General features: G+C 45.7%; 3 protein-coding genes across 3 annotated transcripts; all 3 read left to right on the top strand.

Moving 5' to 3' along the window:
* Positions 1-300: 300 nt before the first annotated feature.
* On the top strand, positions 301-1,296 carry LOC139316853 (olfactory receptor 52P1-like). Its single transcript, XM_070943692.1, has one exon. It carries the CDS (start codon positions 301-303, stop codon positions 1,294-1,296), a length of 996 nt encoding a protein of 331 aa, XP_070799793.1.
* An 8,809-nt stretch (positions 1,297-10,105) lies between these two features.
* On the top strand, positions 10,106-11,104 carry LOC139317180 (olfactory receptor 51G2-like). The gene has a single exon (XM_070944151.1). The coding sequence runs from the start codon at positions 10,106-10,108 to the stop codon at positions 11,102-11,104; it is 999 nt and encodes a 332-aa protein (XP_070800252.1).
* Positions 11,105-14,942: 3,838 nt separating this feature from the next.
* On the top strand, positions 14,943-15,917 carry LOC139317182 (olfactory receptor 51G2-like). The gene has a single exon (XM_070944153.1). The coding sequence runs from the start codon at positions 14,943-14,945 to the stop codon at positions 15,915-15,917; it is 975 nt and encodes a 324-aa protein (XP_070800254.1).
* The last annotated feature ends 489 nt before the right edge of the window (positions 15,918-16,406 follow it).

Raw genomic sequence — 16,406 nt, 5'->3', positions numbered from 1 at the left:
CATAAATAAATCGAATCCCTTATTTCATGTTGGCCCCCAAGGTCTGGATAGGTATGGTCTCACCAATTCATTTCTGGGGTCTTCCCTGAACTTATGTTTTGCTCAGAGACTGTACCTCATCCCAGGGTGTCCATAGGATGCCCTCCTTCTCTGAGTGTTGAGGGACTAGGTGGCACTAACAAAAAAGGTCCATGTTTGACCTCGATAGATTAATAGCATGTATCAATACTTCTGCTTCCTTTCAAGAGCTATCAGGTGGTAGAACTGGATGGAGCCACCACCAATCATAGCAAGTCAGCCATGAACTGGACCACTCGCCACCCTTCCTACTTTATCCTTCTTGGGATCCCAGGCCTACAAGATTTTCATGTCTGGATCGCCATCCCCTTCTGCTCCATCTACGTAATCTCCCTTTTGGGGAACATTCTTCTTTTGGGGGTCATCAAGAGTGAGCCAAGCCTCCATGAGCCCATGTACTTGTTCCTCTGCATGCTGGCGGTTGCAGATCTCACCATTTCCACCTCCGCTATACCCAAAATGCTCAGCATTTTCTGGTTTCAGGACAGCAGCATCCAAGCCGATGCCTGTTTAGCCCAAATGTTCTTCATCCATTCTGTATCCACTATGGAATCCGGATTCTTTGCCGCCATGGCCTTTGATCGCTACGTGGCCATATGCAACCCTCTGAGGCACTCTGTCATCTTGACCCACCGGGTCATCGCTATGGTGGGCTTGACAATTTTGGTCCGAGCGGCTGTCCTCTTCTGCCCCCACCCCTTTCTCCTCAAGTGGCTCCCCTTTTGCAAGGGCAACACCATCGCTCACACTTACTGTGAGTTCATGTCCCTGGTAAAACTGGCGTGTTCCGACACCCGGATTACCAACATTTTCAGCTTGACGATGGCCCTCCTAACGGGAGGCCTGGACTTCCTCTTCATCGTGACGTCCTATATCCTGATCCTCCAGACGGTGTTCAAGCTTCCCGCCAAGGAGGCCCGAATGAAATCTCTCAGCACTTGTGGCTCACACTTCTGTGTGATCTTGATAAGCTACACTCCGGCATTTTTCTCCTTTTTCACTCATCGCTTTGGCCACGGGATCACTCCAGGCGTCCACATCATCATTGCCAACATCTATGTCCTGGTTCCACCCATGATGAATCCCATCATCTATGGAGCAAGGACAAAGAAGATCCGGGAAGTTCTACTTCAGACCTTCTGGATCTCATTTTCAGAAGACCAAAGAAAGGGAAAGATTCCCTCCCACTTTAGGATTCTTGGAATCCTAAAACAATAATCCCAGGTTACTGTTACTATCCTAGGATTACTATACACTGATTAGCAACAGTTGGTTAAAGGTGTAGTGAATTGGGAGGCAACCAAGAGTATCAATCTTTATCAGTTCTCAGTGAGAGAGGGGCTGTTTCCCAGGAACTCCTCCCCACCACTGGCAATTTCACTTCTTTCTTTAAGATGCATTTTTACAGTCTCTTTCCTGCAAAGAAATGGAAGGTGGGTGGGATTTATAGATGAGACAGACAGACTGAGCTGTCTGGGTACTGATGCTTTCTTGAAGAACACTTTTCAACCATATCAAAGGAATTTCTCTTCCTTAATACTCAAAAAAAGAGAAAACTTAAGGTAGGGGTCTATCAGGAGATGAGGATGAGCGGGGGCTCTCGCCCTCCAAGTCCAATGCTCAGCATGGGGCACAGAAGGCAGGCACTTGTGATCCGAGGGGCTGATCGAATCTTGGGATCCATCTGCTGCTCTTAACCTGGCAAATTCACAAAAATGTCCTGGGAAGTGAGATAACTTGGGAAAAGGAGAGCAGGGAGATGGTGATGGTTATTACAGTATGTTTTTATTATTGTTGTTGTTTATTGTCTTTTCAAAAGACAACTGGACTTCCTTTGTTTTTCTTTGAAGACATTTAGTTTCTCATCCAAGAAGCTTCTTCGCTTTAGAACTGAAGAAAGTTCTTGGAGGAGAATCCAAATGTCTTCAAGAATAAAGAAAGAAAGTCTAGTTGTCCCTTGAAAAAGCACCTTTGGGACAACCCTGACCTGGATGACTGATAATCTCCATAGACATGATTATTTATTAAATTTATGTGCTGTCCCTCTCACAGATAAGGCAACTCTGGGCATTGTTACCACCAGAGCTTCTACTACCGGGCAGATGATTTAGCCCTGAGATGGCCCAAAGCTGTCTCTGCACAATTGTCACTAACTGAAGTTGCCACCGATGTGGCTGGAAGTACCAAGGCCGAGACTGGGGAACGTTCTCCTCGGGATATCACAGTCAAAGGTCCAGTGGGAATTGGCCATAAGGTTATCCTTCCATTGGCCTCTGAGTGTGAACACTCCCCTCTTCTGCAAACAAGTCTTCTAGTGTGCAGAAACGGCAAATCCAGCTTTTCATTGCAGTCCAAGAATCTGCTGTAAATCTGAGGACAGCCAATAAGACAACCTGTTTTATATCCATCCAAAATGATCTCATCCTTATGTGAAAGTACATTAATGAGATTTGGGAAAGTTCTCAGCACAGATGTGTAAATATCTTTAATCTGAACTATTACATCCTATCCTTAATGCTACAGCTAGTTGACTGGCCTCTATGCTGCAAAATGTTTGAGCCTCATAGATCTCCCTGTGGGTAACATTTATGGCTGAAACAGACCCAATGTGGGGGAAAGGACAACCTACTTCAGGCCCCCTTGAACCGAGACCAGTCATTTGTGTTCCAAGGCCCTTCCATGCTTATTGGCTACAATTTTACATTGATGGTCTTGTCTTTGTATTAACAGAGGGATAGGATCAAGATCATGTGAAGTGTGAGTATTGCTTTATACTGCACTGGTAAGACCACACTTGGAACCCTGCAGCCAGTTCTGGTCACCACAATACAAAAAAGGTGTTGCCAGACTTGCAACAGATAAAAAATTACAGACTAATCTCTCTGTTGAATGCGGATTATAAGATATTTGCTTCAATTATAGCAGAAAGACTAAAGAGATTCTTAAATGGGTTTATACATACAGATCAAAATGGATATTTACCTAAGAGACAAATTAAAGACAATATGAGAATAATCTCGAACACACTGGAATATTATGAAGCGCATCCAGGGAAAAAAATGGCCTTGATTTTCCTTGGTGCTCAGAAGGCCTTTGACAACGTGAACTGGCAATTTATGCTGGAAAAGCAGGAGATTGATATGGATTGGTATACAAAGTTGCAAATACAATCTAGATATGAAAAGGATGCTAAACTTTATGGTTTTTATATGGAACTGGCAGAATTGGATATTGACAGGAATAGAAGAGAGAATGATTTAAAAAATTGTAAAACTATTGAGTGTGAAATTAGAAGAAGAACAAGTTAAAGAAACAATGATAGCATGGACGAAAAACTTTGGTTATACGATAGAGCTAGATAAATGGCTAGATAAATGGCAGACATTATAGGATAGGAACTATAAATTAACATTGTCAGCTGCATACAAGGAAAGCTTATATCTTTTACAGATGGCACTTGTATGTTTTACAGATGACATTTACAGGGGTGAAATGCTTCCGGATTGGACCGGATCACCCGATCTGGTAGCGATCTTGGCCGCCCACCCGCCTGGGTGTCATTACTTCCTGGTTTTAACCAGGGAAGCAATGTGTGTTTTTTACCTTCTGCGCATGCACAGAAGGTTTTGCGTATACGCAGGAGGCCTGCGGGCGCATGTGATGCATGTGCAGGCAAAGGCTTCCAAACCGGTAAGGAAGGTAAGTAGATTTCACCCCTGGGCACTTAGCACCAGAAAGACTGGCCAAAATGTTTAAAGACAAATCAACTAAATGTTGGAAATGCCAACAGACACCGGGGTCACATTATCATATGTGGTGGACATGTGTGGAAGCAAAAAGATACTGGGCAAAAATTTGCATGTGGCTGGAGAAGATGATGCAACAACATATTGATTTAAAACCGGAATTGTTCCTGTTGGGGATTTTACCGGGAATTTATAGTAAAGAAACTGTATATTTGATTATTCATGTAATAACCACAGCTAGAATTGTATTTACACAAAACTAGAAAAGTGAAGAGATCCTTACAGATGAAAAAGTGATATAGAATAGAATAGAATAGAATAGAATAGAATAGAATAGAATAGAATAGAATAGAATAGAATAGAATAGAATAGAATAGAATAGAATAGAATAGAATAGAATTCTTTATTGGGCAAGTGTGATTGGGCACGCAAAGAATTTGTCTTTGGTGCATATGCTCTCAGTTGTACATAAAAGAAAAGATACGTTCATCAAGAATCATAAGGTACAATACTTAATGATAGTCATAGGATACAAATAAGCAATCAAATCATATTAGGAAACAGTCAATATAAATCTCAAGGATGCAAGAAACAAGCAACAAGGTTACAGTCATAAGTGGGAGGAGATGGGTGGTGGGAGAAGATTAATAGTAGTGCAGACTTAGTGAATAGTTTGACAGCGCTGAGGGAATTATTTGTTTAGCAGAGTGCTGGCGTTCAGGAAAAAACTGTCCTTGTGTCTAGTTGTTCTGATGTGCAGTGCTCTATAGCATTGTTTTGAGGGTCGGAGTTGAAACAGTTTGTGTCCAGGATGCGAGTGGTCTGTAAATATTTTCCCAGCCCTCTTTTTGACTCATGAAGTAGACAGGTCCTCCATGGAAGGCTGGTTGGTAGCCATTGTTTTTTCTGCAGTTCTAATTACTGTATCTAATTATAAAAAATATTAGAATGTGCAGAAATGAACAGATTAACACTTGCAATTCAAGAAAAGGAAGAATCAGATTATTATAATATATGGGAGTTATTTTATCAATGGTTAGAGAATAAATATGAAAGCAATGTATTGTAGAAATAGGTAAGTAAAGAAGAGAAATGTTAGGTTTATGTTATTTTATCAGTATTATTATTATTATTATTATTATTATTATTATTATTATTATTATTATTATTATTTAGTATTAATATAAGAATGAATGTAAGAAATTAATATCGTGGTAAGTTTAATTGTTAAGACACAAAGAATTTTATACCCAGATGACACACTGCCTAATGAAAGATGGAATGTTTGTATTAAAAGAAAATAATCTTTTAAAAACCAAATACAAAAAAGGCGTTGAGACACTGGAAAGAGAGCAGAGAAGAGCAACCAAGATGATGGGGGGGGCTTGTTCTGGAGGGTCAGGGGAGTTCAGTCCAGTGCCCTCCAGATGCCTTTTCTCCTCTCCAATAAAAGTTCTTTGAAAAAAATGATTCTCTGGGTTTTGCTTTGAGTTGTCATCAGACTTGTTGGTCTACTTATTTAAAATCATTGAATCTTGGTCTTGGGAACATTGTAGTAAGACCACATTATAAAGAGTGCCTGCATTTGACACACAGCAGTTGCACAATCCTCTCCTAGTAGCTTCTTTGCAATAAATTTACTGATCAGAAACCAGAATTCTGGTTTCCGTGTTTCCTATACAGCCTGCTGGGCAGAATAGCAATAACACTTAGACTTATATACCGCTTCACAGTGCTTTACAGCCCTCTCTAAGTGGTTTACAGAGTCAGCCTTTTGCCCCCAACAATCTGGGTCCTCATTTTACCCACCTGGGAAGGCTGGAAGGCTGGGTCAACTTGGAGCCGGTGAGATTCGATTTGCTGAACTGCAGCTAGCAGTCAGCTGAAGTAGCCTGCAGTACTTCACTCTAACCACTGCGTCATCTCAGGATAATGGCCGGGCACCCCAGAATTCTGGCAAGCACTGAGGATGTTGCCTAGTTGGTTCATAGCCAGACCTGCCACCATTTAAACCTCTAAACAGAAACGATCCTTGGCTCCATTTGTTGAGAAAGGCATAGTTTCATTAGAAGTCAAGTCCATTGCTGCATTGCATAGCCAGAACTGAGAATTGCCTGTCCAAATCCCCCAAATTCAACTTCTCCCTCCCTTAGCTACTTCCCATTGACCACTCCCATGTGACCAGTCAGGTTCAGGCAGGATGTTTTCCTAATGGTCAGTTCAAGCCCAGGTGTTGTATACAGCTGATATGCCGGGTGACCCTGAAGCAGCGTCTGACAGGGATACAACACTTATTTTCTCCCTCCCCCTCCCCTTGCCTCCCCCCCCCCCACGTTCATGGCAGTCTGTCACTGAATAGAAGCGAAGCACAAGCAAGCGTGAGGTGGCAGCTGACATACATGAAACATCTTCCCAAAAGCAACCAAGGTCACAGAACACCAAGGACCGGTGGTGGTATTTAGCCGGTTCTATCCGGTTCGGGCGAACCGATAGAAGCAGAGGTGGGAGGCTCCCCCCACCTGCCCGGATTTCATCACGCCCTGTTTTTGATGCTCTGTGCATGCGCACTCACATTTGCGGACCGGTAGCGAAGGTAAGTGAATAGCACCCCTGCCAAGGACCCCTCACAGTTCAACCCTGAGCCACAAATATTCTCCTCTCTTGGTCCCCAGAATTCCTTAGAGACGACACGGACAAAGAACGTTGCCCTGAGCAGCTCCCAGGGCCGGTCTCTCTGGGGTAAGCAGCCAGCGCCTCCCTGCGGGACCTACGTGTCCTGCAGAACACAGAGATGTCCATTTCCCAGTTGTAATACCTTTTCGCTGTATTGGCTAAGAACTACTACCTGCTCCAGAGCCTGCTGAGGGAGGGGGGAGGGACAGAAGTGCCCAGGCCAGGGAGTCTTTCTCTTCTTCGGTGTTCAGGAGGAAGAGAGGATGACTCAACCAGTATGGAAGCTGCCTTGGTGTTCTCTTTTCCTGAGGGTGGGGAGAAACCATGGAAAAACCCGGAGCAGGGGTCCCCAATCCCCGGTCCGTGGACTGGCACCGGGCGGTGCAAACAAGCGAAGCCCCATCCGTGGGATGCGGGCAGCATGTGAAAAAAAACCCTGCTGGTCCCTATTGCCCAAAGGTTTGGGGGCCACTGCTCTGGAGGACTCAAGGGAGGAGATGGCTCTCCGTGGCTGCTATTCCCTGACCTCACCCATCCTGACAGGGGAAGGGCAAAGTGACCCACGGGCCCTGTGGTGCCCCGGCTGCCCTTGCAAGGAGACCTGCATTCTGCATCTGGGTGTGAGGCCCTGGTGACCAGGAGGGGCTCATAAAGGCAGCTGAATCCGTCCACCCAGCGTCTCTCCAGCCTTCTTTCCCAGCTAGACCGAAGGAACCAGGAAAGCCGTCCAGGACACGCCAGGCATCAACCTGATGCGAAGAAGGCTCGGATCAGCCCACCAGCCTGCCTGGAGGGGGGTGTTTGGTGGGGAAAATGCCAAGGGGGCAATCCGGGGAGGACCGAAGGAGAATTGCTGCTGCGCCATCAGGGTCATTTCACTGAAGGGAAGCTGCATGTAAGGGCCTCTCTGTGGGGGAATCCAGCCAGACACTGAGTCTGGGGGCTCAGCAATGCAAGCAGCTCCCATGTGAACGGCTTAGGGAAACGTGCAGATCCCTTTGCCTACAGCTGAGCCAACCGTGGGAAGACGGGTTTAGCTCAGCTTTCCAGATGCTTCTGAGGAAACACGCCTGAGCACCCTTAGCCACCCCAAGGTAAGAGAAGCTTATAAACTAAAGTCCACGTGCATAGGGTGCCCCTCAAGCAGGTCAGTCAAAGGACCAGTTAAAGCGCCCAGCCTGGTAAGGGTCAACCTTGCTTAGTTCTTTTCTGAGTTTGCGTGTTCTGTGCACGGAGCCCTTCTGATCGGTTGAGGATTCTGTCTCTGGAGCACAGCCCCACAATTGTCTGGTCAGTTAAATTTGTTGCTTAACTTCAGCTGGGGAAAAATTAAAAAGGAACTTTGAGTAAATCAGCAGAACTTACATGGGAGGACTGTGCTTTCCCCAGAAGCTTCTGCTTGGGGAGTCTTAACTTCTGGGTGAAGTTGGTGCAACGAATCTGCATATTCAGGTTAGACGGATGGGGCTTTGAGGTCCTGATTGATCCAGAGGGGGATCTGCTAGGGAGGGAGGGCAGCCCAAGGAATATACCAGCTGGGTCAGATGTGGAACCCCTTCTTGGAGACCCAGGATTCTAGCATTTTCAAACTGGAAGAGGGATGGCTCCAACACCTCTGCAGAAATCCAGATTCACCCTCAGAGAAGGCAGCCTGCATGCCTCCAACACGGGAAGCCAACTCTCCTCAGGCTTCTATCATCCAGCTGCTCACCATGCTAGGATGTTCTCCTAGTATTTAGCCAGGATCTGACTTCTTGCAACTGAAACCCAGTATGTTGAATGGTGAATGTTTCTAGATTTCAGGAGAAATTTCCTGACAGTGAGAACAATAAACCATCACTTCAGAAGTTGTGGGTGCCCCATCACTGGAGGCCTTTATAAAGAGACTGGACAAACATTTGTCTCGAATGATCTAGGACAGGGGTGCCAAACTCGATTTCACTGAGGGCCGCATCAGGGTTGTGTTTGACCTGGGGGGGGGGGCATGGCCAGGGTGGGGGTGGCCAGCTCAACATCACTCGTGTTGGGGGCACCTGTGGTGGCCCGAGTGCTCTGCCAGTGAAATCAGGCTCCTGAGCTCCATTTCGGCTTTGACGGCATCCTGCAATCCTCTGCCAGCGAAAACAGAGCTCTGGAGGGCCACACGCAACCCTCCCGAGCTCTGGTTTTTTGCTGGCAGAGACATTGTGGGCTGGTCCTTTGCTGTTTCCAGGGCAGCTCCGCGGGCCAGATCTAAGCATCCCATGGGCCGGATTTGGCCCCCGGGCCTTGGGTTTGACACCCCTGATCTACGATCTCCTGCTTGAGTGGACATTTGGCCTGGAAGAACTTCAAGGTTCCTTCCGACTCTGCTATTCTGTTCTATCCTGTTCTTCTTGGAGAAAAAGCAAATATATAAGAGTTCTATAACATGGGTGGAAAAAGGATCCTTTTCTGCTTCTCCTGTAAGGCCTGAGTCCAGGGTCACCCAGGGAGGGTGATTAGGGAAATCCATAAATGCCATTTAATACTACCGAAGGTACCTATGGCTGCCCCTGCTGTTGGTATTTTCTAGATCAGCATGCTGGCTGGGAAATTCTGGGAGCTGAAATCCTCACATCTTAAAGTGTCAAGGTTGAAAAAACAGAGCTCTAGATGAATTCAGTCAAGAAAACACTAACTAGAGCTTATCTCCAATCCTAGGCAGCACGATTTACAAAATCTGTGCCAAAGGAAGGTGACTTCTTTGTAGTTTTGTCCTGTTCAGTTACAGTGGGACCTGACTGCCATGGGAAATGGACCTTTGATTTGATTCTAGACAGCTCTTCTATGGGTGTCTTACATTTCCATCTCTCAGTGTCACCACATAGTTTGGGGGACGATGGTCCTTACAAGTGGCAGCTGGTGTGATGGGCTGCAGTGAAGCAGAGTTTCCCAGGAAAGAGGAAACACATTCCAGAAGGGAGGAGGAGGAAAAGAGGCAGTACAGCCCAAAGACAGAAAGGAGACAGAGAGTTAGAATAGCCACTTTTTAGAATTTCCAAACGGATATCCATTAGGGTGAGAGTAGTGAAGATTTAATCTGGCAAGATTCTGTCTCTGGCAAGAACTGAACTCTGGCAGAATTTTTCTACATTATTTAGTCTGGCAAGACCAGACAAGAAACGTGACCGGATTACATGACCAGATTAGTTGACCATAAAGCTACAGTAACAGAATCTTGCACATCTGAAAGTACAACCCAAGGAACTAAGCTGGGTTCAGTTGTCTCTTCTCTAACCATTTCCCAGGCAGCATCTCTCCACCCCATCTCCCAAGGTCTTCCCCACATAGCATTACACAATTGAGAAGATAGATAGGGAAGTAGAAAGAGAAATTGGCTGGATTGAATCTTGGCATCCAAAAGAAATATAGCGAACACATTCCATTGATGTGTGCCTATATGTTCATATTATTTCCAGGAATGCACCCCAACTAATATTTATCTTTCTGGTTTTTCTCAGGATCAAAATCCAGCAAGAAGTGAAAAGCAAATGTCAGGAGGAACCCCAAATGTTTCTTTGGGTCCTTCTCAATCTCAACTTTCCATGTTCAGAGTCAAAAAGGCATCATTCATTGTCTGAAGGAACATGTCAGGTTCTCCTGAGGCTGCCCTCAACTCCTTGGCACTCCTCAACAGCTCCAAATTGAATCCATCGGTGGTCTGGCTGACTGGGATTCCTGGCATGGAATCCAACCTTGCCTGGATTTCCATCCCATTCTGCTCCATCTATCTCATTTCTGTTTTGGGGAACTCGGTTATTCTTTTTGTGATCAAAACAGAGCAAAGCCTTCACAAGCCCATGTACATCTTCCTCTCCATGCTGGCTATCACAGACCTTGGTTTATCCATCTCCACCATGCCAACCATACTAGGCGTCTTTTGGTTTAACACCAGAAGGATCAGTTTTACTGCTTGTTTCACCCAACTGTACTTCATCCACTCGCTCTCATTGATGGAGTCCTCTGTGCTCTTGGCCATGGCCTTTGATCGCGTTGTGGCCATCCGCAACCCCCTCAGATATGCCTCCATCTTGACCATGCCAAGAATAAGGAAGATGGGCCTGACATTTGTGGTCAGAGGCATGGCCTTGATCTTCCCGTTGCCCTTCCTTCTCAGAAGACATCACTACTGTTGGGTCAACCTCCTCTTCAACTCCTACTGTCTTCATCAGGAGGTGATGAAGCTGGCCTGCTCGGACATCACTGTGAACAGCATTTATGGCCTGGTTGTCATTTTCTCCACAGTGGGGGTGGACTCACTTCTTATCCTGTTCTCTTACATTGTGATCCTCAAGACTGTGTTGGGCATCACATCACGGAGAGACCGCCTCAAAGCCCTCAGCACTTGTGGCTCACATATCTCCGCAGTGTTGCTCTTCTACACACCAATGATTGGCCTAACTGTGATACACAGGTTTGGGAAGGATACCCCGCTCTTTGTCCGTATTTTTATGGGTTATGTGTACCTTCTGGTGCCACCCCTCATGAACCCCATTGTGTACAGTGTAAAAACCAAGCAAATTCGAGACAAGATAATCCAAATTTTCTTCAAGTGGTACACAAAAAGTAGAAGCTTCTGTTCTTGATACCAAATATGTTTTTTATAAAATTCCTTGGAGGAAATATCATGAAAAGCAGATCAGATCTTCCAAAAGATTCAGAGAGCCTTTCTCTGTGGATCAGGTCACATTCACAAGTGTAGGGAACATAAATTTCAGGATTGAACTGTGAGGTCCTTGGTGCTCTCTGAACTTGGTTGTTTTCTTGCAGAAGTTTCATCACCTGACTAGGTAACATCATCAGTACTAGGGACACTAACATCTAGCACTGATGATGTTACCTAATTTGGTCATGAAATGTCTGCAAGAAAGCAACCGAGCTCAGAGAGCACCAAGGACCTCATAAAAGTTCATAGAAACTATGGAGTTGGAAGGGGCCATGAGAATCACCTACTGGAAAACCAATTTAACTTCCACACGAGATGTCTGTTCAACCTCTTCTTAAAAGGCTTCACAACGTGGCTATTATGTCTGCGTGCAATCTTCTTTTCTTAAGACTCAGCATTGTCTATTCCTTCATTCTCTTCCTCACAGGACATGTCTTCAAGATCCCTTTATTATCTCTGTTGCTCTTCTCTGAATGTCTTCTAATCATTCAATATCCTTCCGGAAACATGACACCCAGAACTACATAGGGTACTTCACGTGTAGTCTCTCCCTTACGGAACAGTGGGAAAAGGGACTTTGAGTGTCTTTGATGTGATGCGTCCTCTGACACATCTCAGAACTGCAGCAGCCTTCTACACACAGTCTCACACTCACACTTTCCTCCCCAAATGTAATATTTTATCTTCCTTGTTGTTGAAAGGCATCTGGTTCTTCTTGGACAACCTCTGCAGGTTCAACTGTCTAGGTTAAATTCAGTCATCCTCAATCTTTGCCCAAATATCACTATTTTATATGATCCACAAATCTGACAAGAAGCACCTCAACCCCATTATCCAGGTCATTGATAAAAATATTAAATAATACAGGTTCCAAGAGGCATCACCATGGTATCCCATTGGTTACTGCCATCTATATCTCAATGTACAGTGTTCGATTTAATCACCATTTCCACAAAAAGGTCAGAGGGAGGAAGGCGGGAGGATCCCATCCAAGAGGGGAATAGGGAATTAATGTCTCCCTCCTGACCCGAGTATAATCTGGGGCTCTTAAAGTTGTTCAAAACCTCTGATGGACCCAGAAGTCATAGAGGCATCAACAGATCTCCAGATGCTGAGCCCTGGCCCATCTATCCCACGTTACCGGGACTCTACAAAAGATGGAGACTTTCCTACTTGGGCTTGTGATTACCCTGCTGGAGTCCCACACCTCTCACTCTCCTCTGCTTTCTTCCTCCTGAAGCAGAACCTCTGAGGCGACCTCCCTCCTGGTCCCTCCCTGGACTCTCCTCAGCCCCTCCCACTTTCTCCCAGACCGCCCTTCTTTATTGATCCCAAATGGCAGGTGATAGTTCTGGGGGGGGGGGTCAGGGGAACTCTTCTCCAACCTCCTGTCCTCCAGGTGTCTTGTCTTCTCTCCAAATAAAGATTCTTTGGGGAAAAATGATTCCCCGAGTTTTGCTTTGGGTTGTACTCAGAGCTGTTGGTATTCTTATTTAAAATAATTAAATCTTGATTTGAGAACATTGGAGTAGTAAGACTTTAAAGATCAACCCCATTATAGTTTATTATTTATTTAGCATATGGTGATGTTACATTAGCCAGGAGACTACAATGCTAATGCAGAGTAATAGTTTGACTGCTTAAGACTGCTAGCCACGAGTTCACACTCGTGCATTTTCCAAGGTTCACCACAGGGGGAGTGCTAGTTCCACTCCGGAAAAAAAGACTGCTATGTGGGGCCTTCTCCCTCCACAGAAATCACCTTGTAAATGGGCATTGCATCTGGGAACGTCCAGTGCCCGCAGGGTCTGTCCATCTGCATGAAGCACTGGCTCGTCTCCCCACCGAAGTGGTTATCTATTTATCTACTCGCATATAGCATGCTTTCAAACTGCTAGGTGGGCAGAAGCTGAGGCAAGTGACGGGAACACATTCCATTACATGATGCTGGACTCGAACTGTTGGAGCAAAGATCATCTCCAGCTCCATTAAGCCACTGAATACCATGCCTCTTATTGTGACGAGTGCCTACATTTGACAGACAACAGTTACTGACTCCTCTCCTAATAGCTTCTTAACTTTTTTGCAATAAATGTACTTATCAGAAGCTGTTGAATTCTGTCTGCTGGTTTAAGTGTTTTCAATCAACTGATAGCCAGATAATTAGTTGGGCTCTCTAGAATTCTAGCGAGCACTGAAGTTGTAGCTATTTTGGGTCATGAAACGTCTGCGAGAAAACAGCCCAGCTCAGAGAGCACCAAGGAGCCCACAGCTCAAGCCTGAGCTACAAACATTCTCCACTCTTGGTCCCCAGAGTTCCTTAGAGACTCCATGGACAAAGAAGGCTGCGTTGACCAGCTCTCAGAGGAGTTTTCTCTGGTGTAAGCAGCCAATGCTGCCCTAAGTCATATAAATCTCTTGTCTTGTGGAAATTGCAGGGTCTTTTCCATCAACCGTGGTGATGCTGAAAAGATAAAAACAAGAGATCAGAAAAGGTGTGAGAAAGGATCTTCTTGCTAGTTTGAGTGCCTTGAAGTCCCCGGGTTCTCCAGATGACATTCCTTCCTGCAGAATATTTAAGAAATGGGCTGAATAGATGTTGGAAACTTCTAAGAGCCTTGGAGAATTAAGGAGGTACTTTTCTTTTCTTCCATTGATTATGTCCAATCTTGACAAGTTCTTGAAGTTTTCTTTCAGAAGTGGTTCACCATTGCCTCTTTCCTGGGGCTGAGAGAGGAGGACTGGCCCAAGGTCACCTGGCTGGACTCCCAGTATCCAGCCTGATTCCTCAACCACAATGCCAACTGCCTTTCAGAATGAGGGGAAGGGGGTTGATCCCAACCTTGACACGGTATTATCTGTTGATTTTAGGATGCAGTTAACAAAAGTCATTTATTTTCTATTTATTATACAAAGCTGAAGGCACTTTTTAATTGTCCTTTTTGCAATTTAAATTGCCATTGCATAGTTGGGATGGGTAATAGGTCCATTAATAAGATATTTGAGAGGTTTGAGACAATGAGTTTTGGTTTAGCTCTCCATGCTTTAGAAATCTCTCAGAGTCATTAGGGGATATATCAATGTAATAAATCAGTTGATTTTGTAATACCCTGTTTCCCCTAAAATAAGACATCCCCTGATTATAGGCCCAATCGGCCTTTTGAGCTCATGAGCTAAAATAAGCCACCCCCTGAAAATAAGTCCTCCCTGAAAATATTTAAATGAATGCGCAGCTGGTCCGCCCCATTTTCTCTGGTTAGGGTTAGGGAGAGAGAGCTGGAAATCAGGTAAGACAGCAAGAGGAGCTCCATCTTGCTCCATCCGCCCCAAAATAATAAGATATCCCCGAAAATAAGGCCAAGCACTTATTTTGGGGTTCAAAAAATATTTTCAGGGAAACACGGTATCATGGTGTTGTCCAAATATTAGTGACCTCCATGGATTGATAAAGTCACTATCTATCATAGTTCATCCTCTTTTAACAACCCCATAATCCCTTGTGGGGTGGAGTCTGGGCAACTGAATGGAGCTGAGTCTTTACTGGCCAGATGCCCTTCCTGTCGCCAATGTGGAGTTTTATTCAGCAGATATATTCTCAGTGTGCCCAGAGAGAGAAATATCTGCCTCTACCTAAGATCAAACTCACAGCCTCCTGAATGTGAGGTGAGAGCTCCACCTCTAGGCTACCACACCACCCCCTATCTATCATAGATAACCTTTACCTTTTACTTTTTATTTTCCCCTTGACTACAGGTGACATGTCTTGGGACAGCATTATGGCATCTTCTAATAGGACTGCCAGCCCCCCAATTTTCCTCCTGACAGGCTTTCCTGGCCTAGAAAAACTCCATTTCTGGATTTCCCTCCCCATCTGCTGCATGTACTTGGTGGCCATCACGGGGAACTGCGTCATCCTCTTCGTCATCAGGACGGACCAAACTCTCCACTCCCCCATGTACTATTTCCTTTCCATGCTGGCCCTCTCGGATCTGGGTTTATCCTTTGCCACTTTACCCGCCATGCTGAGCGTGCTGTGGTTCAACCACCGTGAGATCCACTTTGAGGCCTGCTTGGTCCAGATGTATTTCATCCACACTTTCTCCATTGTCGAGTCTGGTATTCTCCTCTCTATGGCCTTTGATCGCTTGGTGGCCATCTGGAACCCTCTGAGATACACAAGTGTTTTGACCTATGAGACGGTCATCAAGATCGGGGTGGGGGTAGCCCTTCGAGCTGCCTTCCTTGTGTTCCCAGCCTCCTTCCTCCTGAAGCGCCTGAAGTATGGGAGGATAAATGTCCTCTCCTATTCCTTCTGTTTGCACCAGGATCTTCTGAAGGTGGTGCTCTCGGACAGGAGAATCAGCAGCATCTACGGCTTGATGGTGGTGGTGTCTTCTATGGTTCTTGACTCTGTATTGCTTGTATTGTCATACATTATGATCCTCAAAACTGTGCTGAGCATAGCCTCTAAGGCAGAACGTCTCCGAGCTTTGAATACATGCATCTCCCATATCTGTGCTGTCCTGACCTTCTACACGCCAATGATTGGACTCTCCATGATCCATCGCTACGGGAAGAATGCTCCTCCGGTGGTTCACATCCTCATGGCCAACATCTATCTTTTAGTGCCACCCCTTATGAACCCTGTCGTGTACAGTATAAAGACCAAACAGATTCGGATGAAGATCTTTAAGGGTCTCCTGAGAAGGAAAGAATCTGTTAGGGTCACTTAGAATCAGCTCTGAGGACACGGCAAGACATCTTCAAGAGGAGGGTTGCCCCAGGAGCAAACTGACTGAGCTATCATCCTGGTTTGGTGTATGGCTACTACAGCGGGACTGCGCATTGAAGGTTTTGAATTTAGATGCTCGGCTGGATCATAGCCTGCCTCCTCCTCTTGCCTTCGAGGACATGAAACATCATATCTAGATCCATTCCAGTCGGGCTTCAGGCCTGGGTACAGCACGGAAACGGCATTGGTCGCATTGGTGGATGATCTCTGGAGGGCTCGGGACAGGGATGCTCCTCTGTCCTGGTCCTGTTAGATCTCTCAGCGGCTTTTGATACCATCGACCATGATATCATGCTGCACCGGTTGGAAGAGTTGGGGGTGGGAGGCACCATCTCTCCGACCAGTCGCAGTCTGTGTTGACAGGGGGGCAGAGGTCGACCCCGAGGCCCCTTATATGTGGGGTGCCACAAGGATCGGTCCTCTCACCCCT

Source organism: Pituophis catenifer, unplaced genomic scaffold, assembly GCF_029215685.1.
Source record: "Pituophis catenifer annectens isolate HBS135680 unplaced genomic scaffold, rPitCat1.0.hap2 SCAF_4, whole genome shotgun sequence".
In the NCBI taxonomy this organism is placed as follows: Eukaryota; Metazoa; Chordata; class Lepidosauria; order Squamata; family Colubridae; genus Pituophis; species Pituophis catenifer.
This window is presented reverse-complemented; position numbering and strand designations above follow the sequence as displayed.